The sequence below is a fragment of the Drosophila sechellia genome, chromosome 2R, assembly GCF_004382195.2.
Source record: "Drosophila sechellia strain sech25 chromosome 2R, ASM438219v1, whole genome shotgun sequence".
Classification (NCBI taxonomy): domain Eukaryota; kingdom Metazoa; phylum Arthropoda; class Insecta; order Diptera; family Drosophilidae; genus Drosophila; species Drosophila sechellia.
The window spans coordinates 13,343,665-13,360,816 of record NC_045950.1 but is presented as its reverse complement, the minus strand read 5'-3'; the positions used below and the strand labels follow the sequence as shown (position 1 = coordinate 13,360,816).

The 17,152-nt window shown below is 37.5% G+C and overlaps 1 protein-coding gene across 16 annotated transcripts in view; it reads right to left on the bottom strand.

Annotated features, from left to right (window-relative positions):
* Positions 1 to 17,152, bottom strand: part of LOC6609578 (muscleblind-like protein 2) — a 155,441-nt gene that overhangs the window by 98,537 nt on the left and 39,752 nt on the right. For 15 of the 16 annotated variants that reach the window (XR_004361368.1, XM_032715265.1, XM_032715266.1 and 12 more), the window contains exons 1-2: positions 10,105 to 10,804; positions 316 to 981 (exon numbers count right to left, since the gene is read on the bottom strand). Coding sequence is in view for 15 of the 16 variants with exons in the window: in XM_032715265.1 (XP_032571156.1) it covers positions 316 to 504 (189 nt within the window). In the remaining variant the exon portion in view is untranslated. Of the gene's footprint in view, positions 1 to 315; positions 982 to 10,104; positions 10,805 to 17,152 lie in introns of those variants that run through there. The other variant, XM_032715254.1, reaches the window with a different exon arrangement.

Here is a 17,152-nt window from a genome sequence, read left to right as displayed (position 1 = left end):
TATATAGTGTGTATTTAATATATATGTATATATAGAAGCACAGAGATACCAAAAACGAAAATGGAGTTTATAAAAGCACAGAAGCACAAACAACAAAAGCGAGACAAGATCAGTTTTCGCTGAGGCCCTTAATTGGGGATTTTGGTATTGGTTTGAAATATGTATATTATTTCTTATTTTTTTATTATTATTTTTTTTTTTTTGTGGGATGAGAAATCAAGACTTAAAGCTTACGGTCTACGAGTCACACGAAGCAATAGAGGGTTGAGGGTAGGTGTTTCTAGTACGGTTTAACATGGGGGTGGGAGTACTGACCTTGATGCTGTCGTAGCAGGCGGTGACCTTGCCGTTCTGGACCTCCACGTTGGCCGGGGGATGGGCGAACTTGCACTCGGTGTCCTGGCGCGAGCATTTGTTGCGCTGGAACTCGCGACAGACCTCCAATTGCAGCCAGCGCGAGTCCTTGCCGTTGAGCAGGCTGTTCATATTGACAACGTTGGCCATCGTATTTTGGGGTTATAGATATATAACTATATGCTGTTTACGGATCTGGATCTGGGATAGTTGGAGTTTGTATAGTTATAGCCTAGCGACTAGATAATGTTTTTTTTTTTGCTTCTTATTGTTTTACTATACGTTTTTTGTTTGGTTTTGGGTGCTCCTCTCGCGACACGCACACACAAAAAACACTAAATTGAAGAGCACAGATCAGCGCACCTATATATGTTTATAGCATAGATCTATGGCAGATGGTATGATTTCATTTGCTTTCTGGTCTTTATCGATTTTGCTCGTTAGCGTTTTTGTGGAGTACAAAGCTTGTGGGGGTAGCTGATAGCTTGGGCTATAATTTTGATTCAAATCGAAGGCTTATTCAAATATATAGATGTGTGTGTATATATATCTATAGATAAACGCAGCTGTTAATTTTTGTATTTTATATTTTACTGCTTTTTTGTGTGTAAGCTGAGTTTACATTATCTGAAATGAGAGTAAAAGAGAGAAATAGAACTTTAGGATCATACCGACTTGGTTCACATTCCAAGAGAGATAAATACAAATGGCGAAAGACAGAGATAGATAGATCGTAGAGAGAGAGAGAAAGAGAGAGACAGAGCGATTCTAGGTATAAGTGAGAGATGTGGAAACTGATCATGTTTTATATCTTTTAGATTTTAGGGGTTAGTAATGCGCAAGTCGTTTGTGTTATGGTTTTATGCAGAATGCAATGCTCAAATGATAATATAAACAAAAGACAATCGACAGACATAACCGTATCACTATGGAGTATTTAATATGTAATATATTTTGCGATAGATTCCTAGACTAAATGAGCGAATGTTGTGCAAAATAAAAGTTCTCGTTTCATACAACTTATGATATAGTCACTAAAAATAGTTCACCAGATATACACACATGAATATCTGCTTGTATGTATATATAGTTTATATATGTAGAGCGTGAGCAGCGGTTGGCATCCAGTTTGCAGCTTTCTGGAGGGTATCGCAGGGTATCCAACAGCCAAAACAGCCAAGAGCCACAGCTAAAGAGCCACAGCCAAATAGCCAAATTAAGCCTAGCCCCTAAGGCAATTCATCGCAATGCACATAGACCAAATAAAAAGATTACTACGAATAAATATTATGAACTAAAGTGCACTAATAGTCGCTCTGATACGTACATACACATATATAAGTTTGTATATTTGTGTATCTGTAGGCCCGGCCCAGCGGTGTTTAGCAATTAAATTGTATAGGTAGGTATATATATTTTTTGGTCGTTTTTAGCTAAGCAACATTTAAGAGAGAGACACCGCCTGAGAGAGTAGTGTTTAAGACTCGTATTCGTATATATTCACTTTTTAGCAAATTTCTTTTTATAGCAATGGAATAAATTGTTAAACGCACTTACCGCTCGATACAAACATTTTATTTAACGCTTATTTCGATTTATCAAATACTGTAAAAAGAATTTGTTTATAATATATGTATATTAAAGAGAAATGCATCAGAAACTGTGACTTAAGATAGAGAAGTATAAATTAATTTCAAAAATCACCAAGTGACACAATCATCGATGACGGCACACACAATTTGATTTTTATATTTTGTTGTTATTAGCATTTCAGTTTGTGTTTATTTGCCATTGAATTGTGTTTTGTTTGATTTGTTTTTATCTTTATTTGAACGCCTATTGCAATTGTTGTTGTAATCGTGTTTGCATTGGTGTGCGTGTATGCCTTTAATCTTATCTTATCGCAGTCAGCGGCATATGAATCAAAATTTTTCGAAATGGGAATCTATTAAAGCTTTCTTTGCTTTTCTTGTTTTTGTTAAATATTTAATGGGCTTGGACCGGTGAGACATACAACATGGGAGTGACGAACTAATTTTGCAATCGAAACTGATATGAGTTTAATGGAACTTTGCACTTCTACCAAACTATTTCCATTCTTCTAAGAGAAATGCTTTTAAAAATATAAAAATAGATCACATTGAATCCAAAATATATCTTCCTGTTCAATAGACATTCTCCCAAAAGCCAAATATTTCCTATCTACCATTTGGCATTTCCAAAGATATCACACCGACACACCGACAGTAAATTATCTCAGCCAAGTCAATTTGGAAAGATACCAACGAAGACAATTAATAAACTTCATTGGGAACACACATACAGAACGTATTCTATCTATCTTCTGTTAGTATATGGATTTGTGGATACGTTCGCATGATGTCAGCTGCAAATTGCTTTTCCGTATTTTAACTTGATTTCCAAAGATATAAATTGTGATTTAATTTATGAGCTGAGAAATTGAAGACCCATCATCTACTTGCGCGCCTGCGTGTGTGTGTGTGGGCTAATGTTTATGGCATGTATTAAAATAATTCTTGAAAACTTTTTCGACTAAAACAAAAAAATCTCTATCCACAGAAAACCGAGCAGGGAAAAAAAATAGAAACACGCAAGTGAAACAGACGGGACGCCCACACAAGCGGACGTGGCTGGGCATCGGGCTATGTGGAATATATAGAAGACATTATAGCCAACAGATACAGATACAAGTACTGAAATCGAAACATCGCCAGAAATTAGCAGCCGTGTCATTGACGCAGTACGAAAATTTATGGCCAGAAGCGGGTGTGGAAATTGCTGCACGAAAATAAACTTCCCAATAGTGTTTAGATGTGAAATTGGGCCAAGAATAATCGAAGGTTCTGCCATTTGTGCGGATAGTCATATGTATATAGATATGAATAATACGCCGATTGGTGCATCCGTCGACCTACAAATAACCTTCAGATACTGCTTTCAGATCTAAGGACACTCGCATCTCGGCGATTTTCGGTTATTAAAATATCATTAAGAGTACAAAAAAGCGACGAATAAAACGGACGGACAAAAAACGATGCAAATTGATGTAGACAAACAAGTTCAACAAGTTTTGTCCGTAGGTTTTGTTTTCCTTTTTTCTTTCTGGTTTTTCGGTCTCGTATGAAAAAGTGTGTTTTGAAGGTTAAAGTTGCCAAAAAAAAAAACAGGCAGAAAGCATCTGAGAATCGAAGAAACCAGCAGTCAGGGAAAGAATAGTGACGATTGAAAAACTGTTAATTTCCAAAGCTGTTAACGCAACTCCACTAAATATTTGTTCACATTCGCATTTCATACACCCGTATGTGCACAAGATCAAGACTTTATGTTTATGCAAGCTGAGTTAACACAAAGGCAGCTGTGCTGGCATCCGAATTTTTGGGCAATCCTAATTGCATCTGGAATGGTGGACTACTTTGTTTATCAGTTCAATTTTTTTTTTTTAATTTTCAATGGTAACTGGCGATTTCAAAATATTCTGTAAATGGAAAACTAGCAACTCATGCGTGAGAATTAAAAAAGAACATTTATTTAGATGCTTGTTACTAATTTCTGTTTAAATTTAATTTATTATTAGCTATTTATTGCCCTAAATACGGAAAACTCTGATTAGTACTAGTTATTTGATAATTACGAAGCTTAGATTGTCACGCTGAAATCTGTCTTAAAATGTGCTCTTAGTACCGAAACAGCTGTTCAAAGGCAATAAGTTATAAAGTTCTCTAACAGTTAGGCTGTTTCTATAGTTTCACTTGCAGTTTTGGCCATTAGATAACATATAGTATCTGTTCGTGCCAGCGCAATCAATTAACCGTTCCTAATAACTTATCCCACTATCCATTCCCCAACACACATGCCACACACATATATAACGTGGAGCTTCACACATGCAGACCAAATCGAGAGCGTTTCGCTGATAAGGCGACAAATAGAACGCTGCAGTTAGCAGTTGGCTGTGAAAGCGCATTCTGTATTTCGTATTTGTGTATACTCTTATTTTTATTTTTTTTTTTTTTTTTTGATATGCGACTCATATAGTATACAAACAAATGTAGATATGTATATCAACTTGACCGCCCGCCGACTTAGGAAGTTATGACTAAAGCCATACACAATCGCTGCCAATACCTCAGAGGGCCGAAAACAACAGCAAAAACGCCAAGTTTGTAGCTCTCGCCCCGCGGGCGACAAGTTAATGCATTTAAAGAAACATTTACGCAAGTGAAGCCGTAGCAAAACATCGGTCAGTAACCGCTCTGCAACATTATACAACGCGCCTCTTAAGCACCGCAGTTAAAAAAAAATATAAAAAAAAAACAGTGCACCCCAAAGGTATGACATATATAGTTAACGATGCGCTCATAAAAAAAAGTGAAAGAAATGGGTGAAAAACTGGGGGAAAAAACTGCGAGGAAACCAGGTTCGACGGCTGCTATCAATAAACAAGATTAGATAAAAACAGGGTGAACCATATACACTCAAACTATAATATGCATACGCCTTATTCGCAAAAGATAGCAAACGCCAATATCCAACTCATTAAGACAACAACCGAATGAAGTAATAACTTACAATTATTCTACACGCAAATGCCAACTAATGGTGTTTAACGAACAGCAGGAACAGGAAACTTTCCCATCTACAAAAGCCATCAAAAGATGGTACGACTGAAATGTCAGCCATAAATGGCAAGTGGCTAAATGATCGGTTTGCTTTGGCTTATGTCATTCAATTCAGGTGGGTCGAAGAAAAGACACAATACGGCTCTATTTTTATTCTTCGAGTAAATCGCTGCTCCAAAAATGGAGTTTTGACTTGCCTAATTAATTCTCATTGTCATCCATTTGACTTGGCTAATTAATTTGGTAGTACTCGGTGAGTGGGTTTTGCAAGATTATTATTTCTTTGCCCCCATATGTTTCCTGGGCTTTTGAAGATACATCGCTGACTGAATTCATTGACAGCTATTAGCGCTTTTTGTGAGATACTTTTCGAAAGTCTGTGCTCAGTTAAAAGAAATGCATTCACAAATACTTTTCAGGGGGTTGCCCTTATTCGGTCTGGCTGTATAATTTGGCAGAGCTCTCGATTAGGTGCTGAAACAATCTGCAGATCGATCTATATATGGTCCAACGTATGTGACTAATGGGAAAGCAGAAGAAAACGAAGGGTGCCGAAAGCATACGCAAATGGATTCGATAGGGAGCTATCTTATGTCTTAGGGAAATGTGGGTTTTTTAATAAGTAAATATCCCAGATCTTTTTTCAATTAAAACGAAATCAAACCAAAACGAAAGCAATAACAGTAATATAACGCTTTATTTATACGAACTGAAATAAATAGGGAAATTTCACTTTTATTTATAACATATGCAAGTGAAAAAAACTTTCGTTTTTTATTTTGGAAAATCTTGTCCTAGTCCCAAGATCTCTCAGCATTCTCTAAAATCCACCTGAGCTCGTCTTATGCAAAATCTAATTCAAAGCTTATTGTCACGTTTTTCTCTCAGCGGAATTCAAATTCAAATTTTCGTTCACACAAGCAAATCAATTTCTTAGGCGCAAAACGCGATCATCAGTAATTACGTCAGAGGTCGGAAAGCTAAAACATATATAGCTTAATACACACAAAACCGAATCGAAAGGAGAGGCCGAAAAATAAAAGCGAATGGGGGAAATCAAAAACAAAATTCATAAATGAGAGCGACGGACTTGTGGCGCTCTATCGCGCTCATATACTATTTTTTGGCATATTCATAACATTTAGCTTATCTTAAAAATACGAGAGCGCCGCCACAAACACAGATACAGATACAGATACAAATACAAGCAAATGTGTAAAATCTGGCGATGAAGAGGAAGAAAAGTCCGAGCAACAAATGCTCAACTAATTTTCATAGATTTCTGTGCCTAATTAATTTCGCTGGCGAAACGCATTTATGTTTATATATTCCCAACGTGCTGATGATGAACCACGAAATAGCCGAAACAAAGTGAGAGAATAATATTTATAAAATTAAAAATTTCTCAAAATTTCCGAAATGAGAATCGAGTTAATCTTTGAACTAATTTGTGTGCACATAATCACATTGCAGACACGCCTCGAAACTCGCAGACTCTGTCCCCCATGGGAAAGGTTAAACAATCAATTCTGCCTTCAATTGATCTCAATTGTGCGTTGCCCCACGGGCCAGTGAAGGGTTAAAGATGCCGACGTTATAATTCAGCATTGGCATTATGCAAAAGCGTCTAAAAACTTTGTCTCTCGGCCACAAAAACAAACTTATTTTGGGACTGCAGTGGAGCGTCGTTCCAAAAACGCTAGCAAAAAAACAAAAAAAAAACTGCGGCGGGGAGGTGGAATATCTTTTGGGGGGCCTGTGGATGCACAGCTGCAGATACATCCGAAAGATACATCCAAAATGTGCGGCAGCTGTCGCCTGTTATGGGAGAAGCCTTAGATACTCGGATACTCAGATACTCGGAGGTACAACAACACCAGCAACCGACGAAACACGTTCAAAATTTCTTTTTCGACTCTTCGGTTGGTTGTTGTGTTTTGGCATGTGCTAAGAGAATTATGTTAGGGTGTGCCAACGGTATAGATATAATTGAGGAAGCTGCATTAAACGGACAGTTGGGTGCGAAACAAGTTATGGCAGTATATTTTGAATTTTATATTGGAAAAGTTTAAATTTAGTACACAATTTCATAATACATAAACTTATACGACTGAAGTTTATGGTAAACTCATGGTATACCTTAGAAATGAAAGCTTAGTGATTACTGAAAATGCCTTAGCCACTGCGAAATGTAAAATTTATTAGCGATTGGAGATCTCTCCACTATTTTTAGGTAATTTACCTATGAAATTCGGAACTCCAGCTAGTCTGAGTCACCCTAATCTTACGATTCTCCCAACCAGATACAAAAGCCACAAATATCTATTTGTTTTTTGTTTCTTCTTTCTTTTCGACTTGTTCGCTGCCTCAGTCGACGTCGCAGCTGCTGTGCGCTTATTGAAAAAGCCAAATACAAAATTTCTAGCACCGAAAAAAAGTATTTGATATTTTTAGAAAAAAGAAAGACCACGAGCACATGTTTCAAAATATCAAAAAAGATGAAAAACTTGAACGAGAGGAAACGGCCAAATGGAAACTAAGATCTGAAAATCTTCGCAACGGAAACGAAATGTTTATGTAAATGCAAAAATACAAGATGAGATATAAAACAGAATCCCAACGAATCGATGAGATATAAAAATTCCAGCATTAAAAGAAAACTCTATCAATAGTTTGCCAATTTTAAATATATATTGAACTTTTTTCCAGAACACCGTATTTAGCAATTTAGTAAAGATGCGAATGGGAATATATATACTTAAAAGCCTTAATTAACAAGTATTTGCTCATAAGCAAATTGCATTGTTTTGAGCATTCTAGCGTTTTGAGGCTAGACCTTTCATACCTTTCGTCTGAACTCTGACACCTTTTCGAGTGCTGTCATCTCGCATCGAAACTGAAATCGCGAGCCGAGCAAACAAACGCGGCTATATACAACGCTATTTCCACACTTTCGACAGCCGAAAGGGGGTGTTCCTATCGATATTTACGACCTATTGAGAAGAGCTTAAAGCGCAAAACCTTCTTACTACAAGTCAAGCACCTATTTCTCACAACGACGTTTTTTTGCCTCGACTATTTGTACTGCGGCATGAGTTTTTGGCGAAAAATCGAATCGATTAGTCATGCCAAAAGTCCTCAAGTTTTCATCCCAATCCCCTTCACCAACAAAACATAAAACCGTCTTGTGGCATTCGTGTCGTTTTGTAGTTATGGTTCGAGTTTGATTTTTTGAGTACGTTCGGAGGAGAAAATGTGAATGACTTGTCAGAGTGTATTGAACAAATGGACAGAAATAACAATTCATTTTTGGCATTTTCCAATCGATTTCTTTGACTCATATTTCTGCAGCAACACATTTTTGACACTTTTGTCGATGATGATGGGCAAAAATGAAGAGTAAAAATAAAAACGAAATGTGTCAAACTTTTGCTTTTTTGTTTTCCAGTTGCCAGCGGGCAGAGCTAATTCAATTTGCATATCTCAACTGGAGGAAAACGAAACAAATCGGAAAAATTATAATAACAATGTTTTTGCAACTGAAACCGAAGCTAGGGCCGAAATAAACATAAATTTAATGGTTACGACTTGACAAGAGCACGCGGTGTGGGTTTTTGGGTGGAGAACCACATAAAAAACGTGACTTTTCGTTAAAATAAAATCTATGTATTTGCAAGTGCGAGTACAGTGCGTTTCGGGATCGTATTTCCCATGAATTCGTCTCTAAGACCCTGAAATTAAATCGATTTGCAGTGTTAGAACAAATCCGGTAATTGAATCAGTTTCGTTTAACAAAATAATCACATTAAATTTAAGAATCATGTCTGTTTTCTGTTCGGGTGTCTAAACCCATTAAATATCTTAAGCTTTCAAAACAATTTCATTTAGCCATTAATTCCGTAATTGCCTGTTCGCAGGCGTTTTGTTTTATTGTCACGTGTGTTTCTTTACAGCTGGCTAACAGTGTTGAAACCCACTGTAAAAATCGCTCGACTTAGATGTTTTTTTTTTGTTTGTTTAATAGTCTAGGCCTTGTCCGGCTTTAGAATAAAAATGGCTAAATTTGCATTACATTACAACGCGAATATTTGTAGTTTTTACCGTGCTTTTAAGTTAATTAACTCCACAGATGATATATATTCATGTTAAGCTGTTAGGGTGCTTTCGCAAATAATGTGGATATATTTAACGTATTTAATGCCCAATAATGTGGAATAACCATTCCCATTTTCACTCTGACAAATTTGGTTTGCAATTTGTTGAATTTTAATTATTATTTCACAGTTCATTAGGCTCAATTTCAATTTGATTTTCGGTCATTAAGCTTTACCAAGCCAAGTGAACGAGATGTGCATTATTTTAACAGATTAAGCAATTTTTTTTAATGATTATAATACACTTATTAATGCAAAATTTATATTTTGTGGCCGTGTAAAGTAGTTTGTTTTCAATAATAAATGTATATTTGTGTATATTTTTCCAAACTTTACGTCTATACTTTTTTATATTTTTTTCCCTGAACAAATTTGTGAAATACATTTTTTATCTATATAAAAGTTATTTGTAAATTAGCTTTCGATATATGCATCTCTGTACTATCGAATACTTATCAATGTTTCTGCACCTTATTCAGCACTAAATAGACTCTAAATAAGTGACTTGCATTTTGGTAATACGGTACTACTTTTGCAACACTGTAATTATAAAACACTACCAATGGGACTTATTGCATTTAAATACTGAAGTATTATTGGAACGATACTACACTTTAAAACTACATAAACCTTATTAACATTGAAGAACATTAGTTTCCTTAACATTTTCTTTTGTTAATTTTCTGCCATTATTCTTTTTTTCGAGTCTTGGGAATAACTTTCCCTACAATATAAAGTTTTCCCTGTCATGAAACAGAATTTCCGACTCTTCACTTGGCATCACCGAAAATTCGACAACAATAACAAACAAGACCACGAAATGTGGCAAGAAAGGGAAGAGACAAACCGATGGATAAAAAAAAAAACATAAACTTAAGACGGAGGCGAAAAAAGAGAGAAAACAAGAGGAAAAAAAACACAACCATCTCTTTTTTTTTGTTTTTAAGTATAAACACCTTCGGTTGTCCAGCTGACTTGTTGTTGTTGCTGCTGGCAAAGTTGAAGTTGTTGAAATTGTTGTTGGGTAAAAAAGCGGCTGCTGTTTTATTTTCTTGTATTTGTTTATTGTTTTACTTTTACGCCGATGGTGAATTGAAAATGTATTTTTAACTTTTTTTCTCGACGCGGCGTGGTGTGTGTGTAAACTAAACACGCGCGTTGTTGCAGAAGCTGTTGTTATCGTTGGTTTTTTGCGGCACGACGTGACGTCATTAAGATGCCGGCTAAAAACAATGGATTTTGCGATTTTTCCGGACAATTTCCCTGCAGCGCTTGCACTAATTTTCACGAACGACTTTCGACAACTTCTTTTTTTCTCCTTTTATTATCTGTCACACACAGAAACGAACACACGCAAACACTCTTACTGAGCACCTCTCACATACACGTGCACTCGCGTTGTTGTTTTTCTTTTAGTTGTATTTTTGACAAATTTTTCCGCGTTTATAGAGTTGTAGGCAAAAACTTTTTTGATGACGCCGTTTTGCAGAAAAGTGATTATTTCAGTTTGCGGTGACTGAGCAGAAAGTATTGTGTTTGTTATTATTTAGCTGAGAGCTGCTATTTCTTTGATGTGTTTTTCTTGAGTTTTTCAGGCAGGCTCTGCTATAATTCACTTTTCCGCTGACAGAACCGCTTCCATCGAAAAATTTTTCGAAACTAAAAGCAGCTATATTTTTCTGGTCATTCCATTCCAATTCGACTCGAAACTCTCTCGCTCTCTTCCTCTCTCTTCCTGTCATTCTCTTTCGCTTACGTTTGCACTGTGGGGCAAACAACCAGTTACTGTGGCATTTCAGTAACTTCAAAACGTTGTAGCATTTAAAAAGTCTAAAAGATATTCCAATTTATTTATAATTTGGTATATTAGTAAATAAACGTTTGACTAACTCATTTTGTTAGTTAAAATGTTATAGGTGTCAACTTTTGCAATCGAACTAGGCAACCCTCCATTCAGTACGAAAAAGTGTTTGTTTGACCCACAGTTTGAAGTGCTCTCTTGTGTGCTCTTCAAAAAGTGCTTTCATCCAATGAAGAGAGTTCGAGTGTTTTTGGTTTTGTTGGTTGCCGAAGGGGGTTTTTTAAGGGGTTGCCGAGTTCAACGAAGGCGAGTCGAGTTGACAATCAACTAAAAGGTTAACTGGCCAAAAGTAGACAGACTTAAGCTTTTGGCGTAGGTTGCGGACTATAAAATAGCCTGGCAACTAATATTTGCAAATCGGTGACTAAATTAACGGTAGAAACTAGATAATGAATTTTTTGTGGCACTCTTAAGCCATCGATAAATCGATTTTTTTTTTGAGGTGATAAAATAATTAAATGTTTTACATTATAGTCATTTTAAGAATTTTAATTTATAAAAATCTTTAAAATTTTATGTATATATTATATATATAAAAATTATAATATCTTAGGGCTTACGTTTATATTATACTTAGTTTATTCAATTTGCTTGGATGATTTTCCGTTAATTTTAAATCGTCACATATATGTACATATACATAACAATTATCTGATATTTTTGTAACCTTTCATTATTTTCGGTAAGATCTTAATGAAAATGATTTTCTGTAAATCTTGAATACGTATAATATGTCGAAATTAAGGTTTTAAATCACAATTTTTTTGTAACTTGCACCCTAAAGAATACAGTTATTAAATTATTTTTAATAAAAACCATTTGTTTTACTTATTCATGCAATGTTCAGGTACATTTTTGAAAAATACCATTGCTCTAATTGCTCACACACCGCAATGATAATTAATATTTGCTTGCAGTTTCCATTTGGGCCTGAGGACAGAAATAAGTGAACTTAGTGAATTGGAACTTTGCTCGCTCTGTCAAAGTCACCTTCAAAATGTGTTCGATATGTTCTAAATCATTTACGTAAATGCATCCCATCCATAACGGTATAGCTATATATCCGAATGCAGCCCAGCGGGCCAGAAATAGAAATATGTAACGCACACACACACAGCCACAACTCTTGACATTTCTATGTCATAAATTTGTTTCGTTCTTTGGATTTTTTGGCAGCGAGCACTGAGCAAAAGATATGATCCTAACACCCCCCACATGGCAATTAAAATATGTGGTTGAATACGGGGAGGGGGGAATACCTCTAATGCACACCATGCACCACTCCGTGTAGGTTAATTGTAATAAAAAGTGAATGTAAGCGATTTCAAGAACGAAAAAAAAAACGAAGTCCAACGAGAACTGACATGTGAAAGCCATATCCATATGAAAGGGGATAGAGAAAGAGAGCGACCCGATCCGACCAGATCCAGATCCAGATCGAGGAACGCCCCCGCAATGATTTTAGCTCCACTATATGGTGGATATACCCCGCCCCCAGCAGCATTTGGCTTATTATTAGAAGTCCATCGGTGTTTGTGTGAGTTCACTATTTTTAAACGATTTCAAATTGGAGTTTTTTTCAGTGACCCGAAAGAGAAACAAAGATCGCTAATGGAGCTCGGAGGCAAGTGAAAGGTTTTTGGTCTGCAAATTATGCATAATGAATTACATAAATTGCAATCGCGAACTGAAGGAGTGGTAAGCGTGGATAAAGCAAATAATAAGTTATGTTTACTAATAATGGAGATAAATCCGATTTGCGTCTATTATGATTGGAATGTGCCAAATCACTGTCGAAACATGTAATTTGTGAAGGCTGTATATCGATAATTATAAGGATATTGCAAGATTATCGGTTAGCATTAGTAGTTTTAAAAACGAATCAAGGGTGCTGAGAGTAGAAAGACAATTATGCTGAAAGTAAGCCCACTCATATTAATCCTTGCCTCTTGATAACTTTAATAACTTTTACCTCACAACGCTAATGACCAAGCAATTAATAAAAATTATAGACAGCACTTGCGATTCCATCATCGTAAATCTACGTATTTATAGAAGATGTTATCGGCAAATGACATCTCTTTCTCGGTACCCAAAAACGCCCACCGCAGCATCTTGAAAACATAATTAACAACACATTTATCGGCGCTGCTTCTCTCCGCTGCAGCGGCCTTTCAAATGTGGGCAGCTAGCGTCTGCTACGGATTGGGGATTCGGTCTCAGATACAGATACAGATACAAATACGAAAAGCGATTCGGATACAATCGCTGGCCGAAAGATACTCGTACTAGTGGAGCGAAACCGGTTCCGGGCAAAATCAAAAGTTGCGCAGACGTCGCCGACTCAGCTGCTCTGCTGACCAAGCCGGAGTTTTGGGAGTCGGGGACTGGAAGCTGCGAGCGGTCGGGGCGGGCCTGGAGTGCTAAAGTACACAAAGGCAAAGTTTTCGAGATCGATGCACAGGGAGAAACGCTCAAGTGCTTTCAAGAAATTAAAAACGGAAACTGGGATAACTTTGTAATGTAATCAGAAGAAACTTTTGCAATGCAACCTCTCATTTTCATGGTTACCTTTTTTTGGGAATTTATAATCCTCAGTGCTGTACCCCCTTTTTTGGCAGTGTGGATGCTGTTAGTACAACTTTTCTCTGAGTGCGCCGCTCCGTGCGTGAAGTAGTGTAGGTAAATCAGATTGGGGAACCGGCGTTGAAACGGGTTTACTTCTCGTTTGTGCTACACCTTTTGCGCCTGTTCCTTGTTCCGATCCCCATTCGAGAACGTGTTTCAAGGCTTTTGCGACCGGGGTGTGTAACCAGTAGCAAAAGAAAACAAAAAGTAAATAAGAAGGCGCGGAAAAAGGAGGTCGCCGAATGAAAAGATCGCGGCCAAACAAAAGACACCAAGCGAGAAAATCGGACTGAAGGGATTGGTCCGCCGCAGTCGGGCTGCAGAATGAGATGGCAGCAAATATATAAGGCCCACCCTAATCTAATTAGAAATAACGGCAAGAACAAGTCGAGTATTTCTGCGCACGCGATCGCAAGAGACCGGCTATTGCATATAAATTGGCATAAATAAAGCAAAAGTCACGTCGATCCGTGTCCAAAAACCAAAAAGCCAAACCAGTTTCAAATTCCAGATCAGATCATCGCAATGACGTAGTCGTCTTATTTCTCCAATACGCTACCAGTGCAACCTGAACCTGAGTCAGCTCCTTGCGCTTCTCTTAAGAAACTCCCCAAGAGTCGGATCGGGCAAATATAAATCTATGTGCGTGGGTGCCGCACAAGTTGAGTCACTCGGAATCGGAATTGCCCCCCATTGTCAAGTTCCCCATACATCTCTTACCACTCAAAAGTGTCGAGTTTCCAAGCATGGGGCTGCTCTTGAGTGAGACATCAAACGTTCGAGTTTGAGTTTAAGTTTGAGTGAACTCATGTGAGAAGATATTGAGACTGAGACTGAGACTGAGCGCCAGATTGTCTCGGAAAAAGTGTTCCCACTTTATCGGGGGTTGCAGCGGAAATGCCGAACGTTCTACAAGGCTTATTGAGTTCTGGAAGGCGTTGTTTTTTTTTTTTATCAAAAGTGGAGTATAGATCATAATAGATCAATCCATTCTTTGTATTATACGATAGAAATAAGATAAAACAATATAATGGTTATTACTGAAACTATTTTAGTGCTTTTCTTAATGGAGTGAACCACCACTTTTCTAAACCACTTTTCATGGGTTTAGCAACACTAACAAAGCTTAAAATCTTTGAATTTTTGGGATCTGATTATTTATTATTATACTATACTAATTTCAACTTCATCTAGCTCAATGTAAATTTGCATAATGTAGCGTTCCCACTGTTTACCATTCAATGTACTGTTATTATTTTCATTTTGTTTTGTTCGTTTAATTTTCTTCATTTTCAACTTGGCTCCTATCGCTGCCTGCATTTGAATTCAAATTAAGCAAATTACCGAAAATTTCGTTTGTTTGGGGCCCTTCGATTCTGCCGCCCCTGCTGCCACGCCCCCTGCCCCAGTGTTTTCTTCTTCTTCGCTTAATTACTTACAACTAACTGCCGGGTGAAAAGTTTGCACATTCCGCCCCCCATTTGGCGACCAAACTACCACTGCTACTTGCATTGCAATTGAAACCGAAGTTACAATCGCATATCAAGCCCTAAGACAAAAGGCAAACATGCTTGGTTGAGTTTCCACCGAAAAGTGGGCGGCGGGTGCTTTTGGGGGGGGGGGCGTGGCAGTCAGTCTGGGGCATAGTCGAAGAAATTACGCTGATTGAACACTAATTTATTTGTTTGTTTGTTTTAACATTTTCGCCGCATTAAAGGGGGGGATTTGGGTGTCGGTATCGGAAGACGCGAGTGGAAAAGTGGATAAAAAGTTTTCCCTTCGCCAGGTGCAAAACGCTTGCATGTGTGTGAGTGTCGGCACGGGGGTGGGGGTGCCAAAGTGAGTGGACTTTTGGGGGATGGAGGGTGGTCTTAGCTTTGTGTGTCTGCCGTTGTTAGCATCTTTTGGCTTTTTGTTGCAATTTGTAACTGAGGTTCTTTGTCTGCCACTGCCGCTTTTTCGCTTAATTGGCTGTAATTGAAATCGTTCAAAGGGTTGGTAAAGGGGTGGGGGGGAGGGCGGGGTGAGGTGGAAATAAATATATAAGCAGAGTTTAATTCACTAGGCTAAATCAGAAAAATAGATATCTTATTAATTAGGAAATCTAAAGTTAAGTTAACGTTAAATGATACAATACTTATAAACGGCATCATATTTAATATAAATGAAATTTCTTTTTAAAACTTTAATATTTATTTATCAGTATTGAAGTCTAGTTTTTTTTTCGGCTTCAGTCACACTATTTCGCCATATTTAGAGGATTTTTTTGTTTGCCTGCGGTCGAGCCTTGTTTGCCCCGAAAATTTTGATATATTCACGTTTTGACTTTTTGGCCACAGTTTTGACCGTGTGTGTGTGGCCTTTTTGTTTTCCTTGTAGTTCCTTTGCCCGTTTTTCCGATTCTCCCTGTTGCCAGTCTGATGTGGCGACCTTTTAGCGAACGTTTTCGCCATTTGCAGTTTTTCGCCTGCGGCAGCGAGAATGTCGCTTTTCCCCTAGCCCCCTAGTTTTTCGTACTTTTCCATTTTCTTTTTGGGAAAACTGCACGTGGGTGTATGTGTGTGTGCGCACTACCCGGCGATCTCTGTTTGTGTTTTCCGAGTACTTGGTTATGGTAATCGAATTTCAAATTATTGCCAAGAGCTATATCCGAATGGGGGAAACCCCGGAATATGTCTCTCTTTATTTTTTACTTTTTTCATGCCTTCCTTTTCGATATTTTCATGCCAAAAGATTTTTTTTCGCTACCCTTTGTTGTTCTTGTTGCGGAAGATGAATCTGGTTTTTTTTTTCAGTTTTCCGTCAATTCCTTCTTTTTTTTGTTTGTGTTTATGTTTTGGCTAGTTGCTGTTGATGTTTTCCCCCCGCCTGCCACTGTGTGTGTGTTTCCGAGGTTTTTCCTGTTTTTCCATCCTTGCACTGCTGTTATTGTTGTTTACATCCTGTTTTTGGCGCGCTTTGAATATTTTGCGGTGCATGTTTTGTCATGCAATAATTTAATTGTCGGATTTGGCAGCTTAAAAGCATCCCACCGCCCCCGATAGCTGCCACCCACAAGTGCGGGGGCGTGGCAGGTGTGGGACGATTGTTTGTTTGTTTGTTTGCTAGGAGGACGGACAGGCTGACACTTTGTGCTTTATTTACGTTTGGATTTGGCTTGCTGATGTTGTTTGGGCTTTTGTGTTTTGTTTTCTTTTGACAAATTGCTTAAATTTGTTTGCTCAGGAGTGTTTTTTTTTTTTTTTGTGTAGCGCTGAATTTACATAAATCATTTTAGCAACTTTTATTTCAAGGTGTGTTCACTTTAATAATGCGCGTGCACAGCTCTGTGATGCTAAAAAAACGATTTGCTTGTGCAAAGTTTTAAAGCACTCTATTTCACTTAAATTTATGAGTTCTCGATTTTAGTACAAGTTTACTTATCTGACTTTCTGTGGAGGGAATAATAATTTTTCAAATGCTCTAACATGATTCTCGGCTGAAGATACTAGAACTTTAAGCTGCTGAAACCCTAT